This window comes from Ceratotherium simum, chromosome 2 (genome assembly GCF_057802395.1).
Source record: "Ceratotherium simum simum isolate JZ-2026a chromosome 2, ASM5780239v1, whole genome shotgun sequence".
Lineage (NCBI taxonomy): Eukaryota > Metazoa > Chordata > Mammalia > Perissodactyla > Rhinocerotidae > Ceratotherium > Ceratotherium simum.
In genome coordinates this window covers 98374240-98387868 of record NC_141901.1, presented here as the reverse complement: position 1 = coordinate 98387868, position 13629 = coordinate 98374240, and the positions used below count along the sequence as shown (strand labels likewise).

The window sequence follows — 13629 nt, the reverse complement described above, 5'->3', positions numbered from 1 at the left end:
ACATACCAATCTGAGATTTTTTTTTTAGGCAAAATTTATAATATGCTGTACTTCTCAATGACTTAAATCATGTCCTTTCAGGGAAAATATAAAAACACTCCTTTAAATATATGTATCCATTGTAAAGGGTATTGATGTCTGTAACTTACTTTGAAATCAATTTTTTTAAAAAGACAAATTGAGCAATAGAGAAGTAGATATGTAATAAAGAAAATATAGCAAAATATCAATTGTGGAGTATAGGTGGTGTACATATGGATATTTTCTGTATAATTTAACTTTTCTGTATATTTGAAAATTTTCATATTTAAGGAATGTTAAAATATCGAACAACTTACATCGTAGATTAAGGAAATGGATCAAATGATAATTTATCAGGTGATAATGTGATCTTAGGTTTAGCTTAAAATTTTGAGGCAATGAGGCGTAACCTTGATAGTTTGGTGGAAAAAAATCTTTATTCGTTATTGGTGACATTGTTTTCTACATTGGAAAGGTCCTTCTGTATGTATATGATTTGCATTGAATGGCCACTAGCCATCCATGACTGTACATTGTAGACCTCAAATATTTATTTAAATGAATGAAAGGACAGTAATGGAAGCATAGCAGATTGGGCTGAATTATTACTGAAAAATCTACTGAAAAATTACTAGGAAAATCTTTGAGAAAAAAATGTAACATATTCCTAAAACAACATATTCTTTTGATATTTTCTGTTTTCTGCTATAATTGAGGGTTCCGTTTGGTCAAGTTTCTGTTAATCAAGACTTTATTATACTTGTTTTAGCAAAATAGGTCATATAGTTTGGGTAATAAAGGAATAACTGTTGACTGTGGCCCCAAATGACACGTAGTGCCGCTAGCGGATCCTATATAAACACTAGGTGACAGCCCAGGACAATGTCTTTGAGTTCACGTGGACTAAGGAAAGCTTAAATGATTGCGTGTTTTCCACCTTGACGACTGAAACCATGTATGAAAGCACGTAAATGGAGGAAATGTGAGGGGGATAGTGTTAGGGTGGTGAGAGAGTGGGTACGGTGAGCCTTGTGTTTTAGTCTTCAGAATCTTCTGTTATGTGGTCATGGTCACTTCAGTAGTTGCAATACTGATCATCAGTCTGAACCTCTAAGACGCGCCGGTGTCCCGGCCACTGACCAGGAGTTTCCTTTCAGGGGGCTCAGCACGGCACGCACAGCAGCTGTCACCCGTCCCTGGCTCCTGTCCTCACCAGCCTGCAAGGCCTGGTTGGCACGAAAAGAGCCTCCGATCCTCCCCCCCAGGACTCAGGTAGGACCTGGGCACACCTCCAGGAAAACCATCCCGTTACCTAATTTTTTTTAGTATTAATATTTTTAAAAAACAATCCTTTTGCCTTCAATTAAAATATTTTTTGTTCTTTGAACTTGGCTACATAAGCCCAAGCTTCGTGAAAGCCCTGTTCTGAAGGAAGGAAAGCCACAGAGCTTCATCTTTGAAATGCGCCTTTAACTTGACACAAATCACGTGAAAAACAGAAAAGCAGAAGTCTAAAGTGCTTCCAAAAGTAAAACCATTTACAAAGAGAAAATTAAAACATTGCGGGCCACTCGAGGAAGGTCAGAAGTGCATATGCACTTCTGGGTGGGGGGGCATGGGGGCTTTTCAGGTCTTTCCTTGGGTAGCGGGTTCTTTGATCGAGGCAGAAAGATGTACACTGAAACGCAAATGGCTCCCCGTCCACGCCATCCGATCGATCGCATAGTCCAGCAGCTCCCGCTGCCATCCAGCAGCTTCTGTCAGACTCAGTGGTTGGGGCCGCGTCTGTCTCAGACAGAGAGGATTTCTTTGGAACAGGGGACACAGCCCTGATCAGTGGCTGCAGGTCTGGATGTTGAGAAAGGTGATGGCTTCACTGTTCTCTCTTGAAGTCCCAGGAAATGATACCATTCTCATGAGACAATATTATAGCCTACATATATTATCTCTTAATTTTGAAAAGTTAATTGTGTTGCTTCTTTATTTATAGGCGCAGATACGGGACCCAGGACTGTTGAGATAATCAGGGTAAGTCAGTTATTTTGTTATTTTTCTGGTTTGTGTTGGATTTGCATAAAATGTATGTTTTCCCCTTAATACAATTTGTTGGATTGTTAGTGTGCTCTTTTAAGTTACTGAGGTAAGTATATGGTCTATGGGACATAGATTTAGAGAAAGAGAGTCAAGCGCGTAGATGAGCACTGTGGATTTTTGGTACCTCCCATATACTGCATCTTGTGCATTGGTGTCATATCAGACACTTTCGTACCTCATCTTTTTCACTTTAAAGCATGAACTTTTTGGGCCGGCCCCGTGGCTTAGTGGTTACGTGTGCGCGCCCCGCTGCTGGCGGCCCGGGTTCGGATCCCGGGCGCACACCGACGCACCGCTTCTCCGGCCATGCTGAGGCCGTGTCCCACATACAGCAACTAGAAGGATGTGCAACTATGACATACAACTATCTACTGGGGCTTTGGGGGAAAAATAAATAAAATTTAAAAAAAAGAAAAAAGCATGAACTTTTTGCCATGTCAATGAGTATTTTTTTGACGGCATTTGGCATGATTCTGGTTGGTTGCATAGTATTCGTTCCTGTGAATGTGCTGCAACTTTGTTAACCAGCTTCCTCTTACCAAAGGATTAGCCTCTTTCTCAACTTCTGCTATATTTTCTAGTAAAATATCTTTGTATTTTCTTTTCTGCCCATATCATGGGTGATTTCCTTAGGATTAATTCCTGGAAATGAAGTTGTTGAATCAAAAGCCACACTTGTTGTTTAAGGCCTCTTATATGTGCTGTGAAATTGCCCTCCTGAGGAGATTGTGTAAGATGCAGTTCAGTTCATAAGTTTGTCAACCCCTGATTTTCAGACTCCTGTCTGATATCCAAAATATTGGAAAGTAGACTTCTCTTGTGATCACTTGGACCGTTAAATTTGGGATTCAAGAAGTAGTGAAAAAAAGATCTGAGCTTGTTGTCTCATAGTTCGACTGCAGTAGAGGGATGTCCAGCATTGCTCAGTGCTCTGGAGTCGGTCATGTCTAAAGGTGCTCCACCATTTATAGCCCTATGACCTTTGACAAGTGACTCAACCTCAACTTTCTCATCTGTAGAATGGGCGTGACAACACTGTTTACCTCACAAGGCAAATCCTGTGGATTAAATGAGGTAATGCATGTAGTGTACCAAGTGCGTCATGAATGCCCGGGGGTGGCATCATTATTACTGGCTGCAGCTCTGACTACATCTGCCTTATCTGTTCCCCATATCTTCCCACCAGAGTGGCAACTCTGATGCCCCTGTGATGGGGAAGTGAAATGTACCACCATGTGCATAGTTATGGATAAATGAAGGAAACATGATGGATTTTGACAAAGCCAAATTATTCCATAAATTTCTCCTCATTCCAAGATTTATAAAATAATATCATTTTGTGTTTCCGTAGTCATTTCAGCCACTTGTTTTTACAGGCTTTTGTAAAAAGGCCTGCTGCTACCCACCCTATTCTTCCACACGTGGTCCCAGCAGGAACTTTGTAATGAAACACGTCTTGCCATTTTGCACACAGGGCTTTACTGTTGATGCATTCAGAGAATATACGCTGGACACAAATACTTGGGAGAACACGATGCAAGCTCCCTGAGCCTGGAGAGGTCAGCCTTGCACCATTCTGTCTTATAGGCATGACATGGCAGCACTGTAATCATATTAATAATAGGGAATAATTTGTCACACTTATGTGACACAAGGTTTTAAAGTTCTTTCACAGGGGGTTTTTGTTGTCATTTTGCTCTTTTTCCTTTTTCCAACTTTATTGAGGTAAAACTGAAGCACGCTAAGCTGTGTGTGTTTTTAAATGATCGATTTCAACTGTAGAAGCCCCGCAACCATACAGGTCCCTTCCCCACAGCCACGCCACTGGCGTTCCCGCCACAGCTGTGGCATTTACGTCTGCATAAATTGAGAAGCCACCAAACAGTGGTACAATGTGTGCTTTCGACTGTCCTACGTATTTAAAAGAACTTAGGAAGAAAATCAGTCACATTTCCCTGGTTCTTCACATGTCGAGTGATTTAGGATTTTATCCTGGACCTAGTGAGTGTTGTGCTGTGTAGACCCTGGAGAATGTTGGTGTTCTAGCAGGCTGTCAACCCAGTCAGGTCCAGACCCCACAGTCCGTCTCACCTTTGTGAGCAGTGGTTCAGATCCCAGTTTGGTTCTCTGGTTTGGGTCTGTCCTGCACGGGTGCAGCTTAGAACTGAGCCTGCGAATTCTGTGGGCTCACTTGCGAGTTAGAGGAGCCCTTCTCCGGCTCTCTCTGCTCTGGTTTTCTTCCTTCATCCTCAGCCACCAGGGGCTCCTCCTCCTGGTCCCTGGCCTGAAGGATGGGAGTTTCTACCCAAGTTGGAGCAGCATGTGCCACCCTCACAGCTCCTCGACCGGGTCTCGCCCTCAGGACAAAGCTGGGACGTTCACCCCTGCTGTCGTTTCTCCAAGTTCTGGCTTTTCTTCACAACTTGAGTTTCTTGACTTTTCAGAAGCCTCGGGTGGTGGTTTTTGCATCTTGACGGGAGTTCTCCGTGTGGATCAGCAGGAGGGCGGCGCTGTAGCATGCGTGTGCTGCCACGCTGGAGTGGAACTTGTCATTTGCTCTTGTGATTTTCAGAATATTAACCTGGGGCCATAAATGTGGGGAAAGCTGGACTAGAGCCAGAGTCCCCCCACCAGGGGCTGAGTGAACCACGTTCCTCACCTAATAATCGGTCACATTTCCTTCTCTCTCCAGACTCTGTTGTCGCTCAGGGTGTCCTCCGAGATCCTCTGTGTTCACGCAGGCGTGCGGCTCTCTCAGAGCCAAGTGTGTGTGTTCACACCCACAGGAGCGTGCTGTGTGTGGTAGTTTAATCGTAAACACCATGTGAGAACAGACCTACCAAGTCTGCCTCATAATCGGCCACCAATCAGAGCGGGAACGTAGGGTTTGGGGGTCTTCACTCCTGCTGTTGCCTTTTATTGGGCTTTTCTGTCGGCCGGGACTGCCCTATATCACCTCATTTAATCCCCAGACCAGCACTGAGCTCGTGGTGTTCTTCCCGCTTTATGTGTAGAGATGGAACTTCCCCGAGACCCCCGGCTGGTCAAGGGTCTCGGACTGTGGAGGTGCTGCACTCGGCCCCCCGTCACCACAGCCTCCTGCGTCACGAGCGGGTTCTGTTCCATGGCTGTCTGGGGACAACTGGTTGTGGCTCTTTGTTAGATGTGTAAGCATTGTGTTCCCTTCTTTTACAGGAGCTCAGTGATGCCCTGGGAATCAGCATTGCTGGAGGAAAAGGCAGTCCCTTGGGAGACATCCCAATATTCATTGCCATGATTCAGGCCAGCGGTGTGGCTGCGCGTACACAGAAGCTGAAGGTGAGCAGGAGGGGACGGCGAGGCGCTGACAGCACGTGGCGGGGTGGGAGAGAGGTGCCGCCGTGGGCACCTTGTTTAAGGTTGGAATTCCAGTGGCCATCAGAGGCCCCGCAGAGGGCAAACTTCACTGGAGAAACCTTACACCTGAAATGCATTACGTCCCTGGGCATGTAAAATTATTGTTTGTATCCGAGCTTCTCGATGGAAGCAGAAGTTGCTGCTCAATTGCAAAGCCTCCCATAGCGTTTTTAGCCCCTCATTCATTCTACCCGAAATTGATTTTCACCTCAGAGATTTGACCTTAGACTCTTCCTTCAACCAAAAGAATCAACGATCTTAAGATTTTTTCCCCATTGCCCCTTAATCTTAACTCAGCTAGAGAATTAAAGCAGAAAATATTGGCTTGCTCATCAGAGCTTTATTGAACAGTTAATTTGTAAACCCCAATATGACTGGTGCTGGAGGTATGAAACACCACCATTACCAAAATACAACAGTGGCCTGCTGTGCCTTTTAATAATCAAATCCGACCCCCTTCTTGTTTCTCTGATTGGTCTCTATTTGGGGAAAGCCATAAAAATTCCTCATGCTTCTGGAACATGCATGCACAGTAGAGACGCAGAACCGTCACAATGGCCACAAATGGTAAATGTGACTTACAAAGAATTTTAAGCATTCTTCTCAAATTTAATTTTTCTTAATAATAGCGATTTTCCACCACTTTTGTACTTCCAGGTTGGAGATCGGATTGTCAGCATTAATGGGCAGCCTTTGGATGGGCTGTCGCACGCGGATGTGGTTGGTCTGCTGAAGAACGCCTACGGGCACGTTATCCTGCAGGTACCGTGGTCAATGGGACGCACAGCTGCGTGAGGCAGATAAGGGTTGTGCAAAGCAGATTGAGCGTCGCTGGCAGTAGCCATCACCGCCCTTCAGGGCGCTCGCTGATGTGAATTATGAAGGTTGAAAGCAAGAAATTATTATTTTTATTCAGAAATTCTTTAATGCCACCCATACAGGCAGTGAGCATGATTATATGAAAGCATAACAAGGGGAGAAAAATTATTCTTTGCTTCACATGATAAATCAACAAGGCTTTTAGCTTCCAGCCTTCTTTTGTAAATCAAAATTTCCAAGGAATAGGAAATGATTTCTTTTCTTATGCCCAAAACTGCTACTGAACTGCCCAAGTGCTGTTTCTTCCACCCCCTTTAAAGGAAGGGAAAAATACAACGCTCTTTTTCCTGTGCATAAATGATTGCCAACACTGGTAAATTCTCGCTGCGGAGCGGTCGTCAACTAAGGCAGACACTTATTTATCGGCTGTGGTCCCCAGGAGTATTGTCCAGAGGCACGGGGAGGTGTAGCAGGAGTAAGACGAGGTGTGCCGTAATTAGTCTCCTTACATCTCAGCACTTCAGGTGTCCCTGAGGTTGAGACCGTGCAGCGAGGGAGGGGCAGCCTGCTGGCAGTGCGTTTCCTTACTGTTTCCCCAAAAATGTCTGATTATAACCACCCTACTTCTGCAGAGGTAGTAAAATGGCTTGTAGGTAAAAAAATAAAACCCACCAGTTAGTACCTTGTTAGAGAGAGGGCTAGCCAGCCCCTCAGATCGTTCCAGCCTTAAAATACTAAGTTCGAATCGAAAACCCGTTACATTTGGAAGAAGCAGTTTGCGGTGCCTGAGGCTGACGTCTCAAGGGATAGGTACAAAGTGCCCGATAGGCATTGAAAACGTGAGTGGCTTTCAGCGTGAATGGAGGGGTCGTGAAAATTCTGTCAGTAGATTCAAGACAGTTTGTGTGAAAGGCGACGCATTGTTCAGTGATTTGGGTCCCCGAGTTTCTGTTGAACACAAACCGAAACCCCGTGTGGACTGGCTGCGGGTGGGCTCCCCGGCCTCCCCCTCCTTTCGAGTGCACACGTCCGTGGCCCCCTCATCCCTCCTCCACCCTCCTCCAGCGTCTCCGGAGCCCGCCCCTCCTTTCTCTCGCGTGCTGCGCGTGCTCTTGCTCGAGTTACGCTGACCCCTAGAGGCCCTGCAAATGCAGCCCCTCCGTCTCAGAGCCGCCGACCATCAGTTGTACAAAATTTTAAGAGGAAGTTATTTCAGATGATAACTATGTCAAGAAAAAAAGTGTTACCCTGAGCAAAATCTGGCATTATTGCTGTTCTCATACGTGGGTATAATTTGTTCAGCTCCGCCTTCTTCACAAAAAATGAGAAGACACGATGTAAAAGTGTAACATGAACTAGACATGAAAAGTACCTTGGGGCCTGCCCGGTGGCGTGCGGGTGAAATGCGTGTGCTCTGCTTCGGCAGCCTGGGGTTTGCGGGTTTGGATCCCAGGCACGGACCTACACACCACTCATCAAGCCATGCTGTGGCAGCATCCCACATACAAATAGAGGAAGATTGGCACAGATGTTAGCCCAGAGACCAACTTCCGCACCAAAAAAAAAAAAAATACCTTAGACGAAAATGAACTCATGCTCTCCCATGCTGAATTAACACTTCATTCAGCCAAATTGCCACTATTAACATACTTTTGAAGGAGTTTCTTGTTTTTCCTATTTCTGTATTTTAAGAAAAAAATGATATTTCCTTTCAAAATGTTCTTTTGCATTAATCATGTTAGTTGGTGGTGTTATTTTCTAACACACGCTTTTATTTTTATTTATTTATTTATTTATTTATTTTACAGCATGACAAGCACTTTATTTCTTTTTTTTAATTTTTATTTATTTATTTTTTTCCCCCAAAGCCCTAGTAGATAGTTGTATGTCATAGCTGCACAGCCTTCTAGTTGCTGTATGTGGGACGCAGCCTCAGCATGGCCGGACAAGCAGTGCTTCAGTGCGCACCCGGGATCTGAACCCGGGCCGCCAGCAGCGGAGCGCGTGCACTTAACCGCTAAGCCACGGGGCCGGCCCTAACACACGCTTTTAAAAGCTTAATGGAATCCTCTGGGATTTTGACAGTTGTAACCTACACAGTTGTGGGTATGGAACATGTGCGCTGCCAAAGGCTTTAGACACAAATCCCAGGAAACTCTTATATCCTGCATCAAAAGCCTTTCGGTTGCGTAGAGTATTTGCTTTAATTGCAACAATGTGCCTGGGGTAGTACCAGCTATCCAGTGATCACAGCCGACTTGTCATTAGGTAATTATTTTTATTATCAGGTGAGCCAGCCCATTGGCAGAGTAGTAGGGAAGGTCAGATAATTGTGTCTGATGATGCGGAAAAGACTTATTGTCGGTGTATCATGTGAGGCAGTCAGCAACTGCAGATTGCACAGGGAAAATTAAGGTCTGGGTCAGCAGACTGCAGGGTGGAGAAGGAGAAGAGAGTGGAAGAGACAAACAAAACTTCTGGAAGCTTCTCTCCACAGTTTAAATTGCTATCGCTAGGTGTAATAAGGTTAAATTTCTTATTCCCAGTTACAGATTGGTCAGTGGAGATTGATTTGGCTATTGGGGTCATTTAAATGTTCCCAATTATATATGCCTCTGTAGTTTGATAGTTTGCCTGGTTCAGCTCTTTTGTCCATGGAATTATCGTAAAACCTTTTTTGGACAAAATCAGGCAACCCAGACTCTCTGCTAGAAAATTTTGTTGTTGTTTTTACATCTTTCTTTGAGAACATCAAGGCAAAAAGAGTGTATCAGGGCTTTTTTATTTTTTATCACCACAGGAACTTGTGGGTCTTGTTCTGGGTCCATTAAGAGATTTTCCAAACATTCTAGAGCATAGGAGAACAGAGGATTGAGGTAACATTAACTCAACTAGGGAATATCGGGGAGTGTGTTGGGAGAGAAGAGAACGGTGTCATCCGAGACGCCCAGGTGGAGAAGTCCAGCAGGCAGAGGAGGTGTGCCGCCCGTGCTCAGGGAGCCTTCGTGTGGAAACAGGAGGTAAAGAGAGCCATCGAAGGCTTTCCGGTGTTGACGTCCCGTTGCTGGCACGTCACGCTTCATGATATTGGTTGAATAACAAATGAAAACAGTGGAGACACAGACAGGGGACAAAGACCTGGGGTCAGCTGCAAGTGTGTAGGGCAGAAAAGAGAGTCTGCAGTCAGGGAGAGAATGAAGGCTCTGTAGGTTGGGAGGCCTTGTGAGGGCATCCTCCAGGGCACAAAAAACTGATAGAAGAGGGCCCAGATGCTGCATAGAAGAGAGAGGCGTGTCATACTTCTTAAGATAATATAGAGAAAAAGAAGTAAGACATGGGATTACTTCAGGAGATCCAATATCCAGCAAATAGGAGTTGCAAAAACAAAAACAGAAAAATAACAAAGGAATGAAATAAATTTAGTTTAAAGGTCCATTAATCAGTGATCAGGATAAATAAAACATGAATAATACCTACATACAGTCTAAAACTTTCAAAGAGAAAAGTATAAACGACTTTACAAAAGAACAAGAGATTCAAATGGCACCTGACTTTTTTTCAGCAATGTATTTCTGAGAAAATTACTTTAGGATGTACTCCAACAAAGAGCAAAGTAAGAAAGAGGGAAGCCAGCGGATCCCATGCTGAAGAACGTGGGAGCCCAGGACAGCTGTGGAGCAGACACAGAGAACTGTTGTCCAAACTGGGGCAGGAGGAGAAGAGGGCTCCAGGGAGATGCTTCTGAATTCAAGAGGAAAAAGAGGAACAGAAAGATGATCTCGTATGTTTAACTGAACTGGAAGTTTGAGATCAATTTGGAAAGTTTGGGGCTGAATTAGTGCTAAGTATATAAAAATTAAATAAAATGAGATCATTATTAACCTTGGGGAATATAACTTATACAAAAAAAAGGAAATGCAATTATGGTAAAGTATTTGGCTCAATATGAATAACATTTATATAAACATTATAAGTCATAATAATAAAACCAATACAACCAAACATCAGGATGCATGAAATATTAGTAGCATGGGGGTTTGGGGTGTGTTAGTGGAGAGGAAAATGTAAGAGAATTAAATCTTTAAAGTTGAAATAAGAAAAGAGGTTGTTGGAAATTGTGAGAACTACAGCGGTTTAAATGTATGTAAAGAAACATAGGAAACAGGTAGAATTTAACAATAATATAACAGTTAAGTGGAAGAGTTTGACAAGCTCAACTTCATCTGTTGGAATAATAGCGAGTCGATAGACATCGTGAAGATGGTAAATTTCAAAATAGGCCTATAAGGGGGCGGGCCCGGTGGTGTAGCGGTTGAGTGCGCGCGCTCCGCTTTGGCGGTGGCCCGGAGTTCGCCGGTGCAGACCTACGCATCGCTCCTCAAGCCACGCTGAGGCGGCGTCCCACATAGAAGAGCGACAACTCTACAGCTGTGATACACAACTGTGTGCTGGGGGCCTTGGGGGGAAAAAAGAAAAAGAGGAAGATTGGCAACAGATGTTAGCACAGGGCCAATCTTCCTCAAAAAAAAAAAAATAGGCTTATAAGCATATTGCTCAGCTTATACCTCTAGAATTGAAAAGGGAAAAGTTTAGTGTGTCTCTAGGGAATAAGAGTGTTGAATTTTTTATCATGTACTGTACTATTTAATTTTTTATCATGTGCACACAAAAAGAAATAGCCTAGAAAAATAAAATAAAATAGAAAAGAACCAGGAGTCAAGAATATAGGCCCTAGACACTAAAGGAGAAAAGAATTTCAAGAATAGCACATTTATCAATGAGCTGTGGACAAGTCACTAAACTGGCAGATAAATCGCTGGCAATCTTGAACTGATTTCTTTCTTTCAGCGTTGGTGGCAAGGCAGTAGAGAGCAAGGGAGTAGTTGGGAGCAAAGGGGACAGAAGAAAAGGTAGGGATGGTGTTACCTCTGAAAAAGAAGAAAAGAAATTTTACAGGGGAGTTTGAGTCTGGCGGCTTCCCTTCTAGGATGATCATTTTCTAAGAAAAAGTAAAGATTTTGATATTTGGGAGAAGTGCTTCTCAAACTTGAGCATGCTCCCGAATCACCTGGAGGGCTCGTTAAACGAGGTTGCGGGGTGTCCCCCACCGAGACTCTGACTCTGTAGGACGGAGGGGGATCCAAGAATCTGCGTTTATGACAAGCTCCCAGGTGCTGCTGAAGCGGCTAGTTCAGAGAGACCTGCGACCACTGGAGTAGTGCATTATTTAGGGAAGAGTAAAGGTTGATGAGTAAATCTTGTGAAATCCTTTGTTTGGAAACTCTCCAACCAGGAACAGAGAGTGCCTGGTCAGTTCCCCCCCACCCCCACATGAATTTATCCAAAGCTAAGACGATGTCAGTGCTTCTAGCACAGGGCCTGGCCCAGAGCAGATGCCTCGTGAGTGTTGGCACGTTGAGAGGGTTGCTGAGCCATGCTGATCAAGTTGAAGGACATGACCTTAGAGAGAGCAAATCAGCACAGCCACCAGTTTGGTCCAGAAAAACGCCGGTGGAGGAGAAGGAAGGATTGAGCTGGGAATTGTAAGGGCATGTGGTGGAGGATGCAGGGCAAGTGTCTGAAGGCACCTGTGAGTATCACTAAAGGGATGGTTGTGAGTCGTCCTCGACCCAGCTGCACAGTAAAATCTCTGATTCCCTTACCCGTTCCTGGGTCTCAGCCCGGAGATTCAAACGGTCTGGGATGTGGCATGGCCATGGGAGATTTTAAAGCTTCCCGGGTGACTCTACTATGTAGCCAAGGAGTAAGACCAGCTGCTCTGCAGGGTTCATGATGGAGAGAGAGCCACGTGGTGCAGGAAGGGGGTGGTGAGGTCCCTAAAGAGCTGAAGGTTCGGAAGTTGAAATGAAGATCTAGTGGAAGTTCTGTAGGACAGGGCGGCTTATTGCCAGAGAGCCGTGCATTCTGAATCCTCTTACTTAACTCTTCAGTTTCCCCTAGATAAGGTCATAGCTCCTTCCACGGTTGCTGTGAGGATTAAATGAGGTGTAGTGTTTAATAAAAACAGTGGGCTGCAAATGGTAAGCATTAAATACACGGTATTTTATTACTTTCATTGTAATAACAGGCTTGAAGAGAGAGGTTGCTAAAAGTCCCTTTACAATCCTGGAGGGGGCGTGGTATCCCAGGCGGCATTTGAGGTCTGTGCCCCTAGATGGCGATGTGGCAGTGGTCACTCTGCCCCTTCTTAATTGACTCCCAACTTAAAACAGTTGACACTGCAGGCATTATATTTTAAAAACAGGCACATTAAGGGGGCCGGCCCCGTGGCATAGCGGTTAAGTGCGTGCACTCAGCTGCTGGTGGCCCGGGTTCGGATCCCGGGCACGCAGCAAGGCACCCCTTGTCAGGCCATGCTGTGGCGGCCTCCCACATAAAGTGGAGGAGGATGGGCACAGATGTCAGCTCAGGGCCGGTCTTCCTCAAAAAAAAAAAAAAAAAAAACAGGCACATTAAAACTGATATATTCTGATGACCCTAGAATCAGTGTCGCTGGATTCTAAATAAAAACTTTAAGCAGATGAGCTTCCTACTTCATGAGGTTACACCGAATGCCAGGCCTGGGACAAGGCAAGCTTTCTTGATTGTTCTTCTGTGAGGTGCCCCTGGCTTAAGATGCAGCTTTCTCAGGGGTCCCCTTAACTTGACCGCCTTCCTGCCTGTCTTCAGCGTGTCTGAACCAGGGATCTAGGGCCCAGGCTGGCTGTGAGTGCTGAGTTTGTATTTTGTACCGCAAGATTTGGGTCCTAACAAATCTAAGGGCTAGTCTTTCTCCTTTACAGGGTCAGCAGCTCTGGAAAGTTCTAAGCGAGGAGCTCAAGCTTTTGTGCATGGTAATATCCTACTTATCTGGAAAATATTTTGACTTTTCAACTCTCCAAAACATAATCCCCCGAGCCTGTTTTTAAGGAAAGGTAGTCACTCTAGGGTCCGTGCAGTAAAGACCTGTGCTTTATTACTCAGAAAGTTTATTAAACATACATTGTTCTAATATAGAACATATAATTCTGACTGAATGTGAATTATATTTTTGCTTTTAACATAAATTATTAACAGCCACAAGAGAGCCAAGGCTTGAGAGAGTGTATCACAATGAATACCTTACTACGGTTAGGCAGTTTGAGGAGCAGACAAAATTTGAGAAGGAAATGGATATTGAAGGGGAAACCCTCTCGGAGAGGGGAGCACAGAGTGAGGAGAGACCTGCATGCCGGTTCTTCTCTTCCACTGGTTGAAAGTGCTCTGCTTGTTCCTTAGCTCCGCGGGTAGGCTTCCTCC

At 44.7% G+C, this 13629-nt stretch overlaps 1 protein-coding gene across 9 annotated transcripts in view; it reads left to right on the top strand.

The window, feature by feature from the left end:
- The window catches only part of PATJ (PATJ crumbs cell polarity complex component), a 308284-nt gene that overhangs the window by 278372 nt on the left and 16283 nt on the right, over positions 1–13629 (top strand). For all 9 annotated transcript variants that reach the window (XM_087417183.1, XM_087417200.1, XM_087417192.1 and 6 more), the window contains 4 exons: positions 1179–1293; positions 2012–2049; positions 5311–5433; positions 6169–6273. In XM_087417183.1, coding sequence (XP_087273309.1) covers positions 1179–1293; positions 2012–2049; positions 5311–5433; positions 6169–6273 — 381 coding nt within the window. The remainder of the gene's footprint in view (positions 1–1178; positions 1294–2011; positions 2050–5310; positions 5434–6168; positions 6274–13629) is intronic.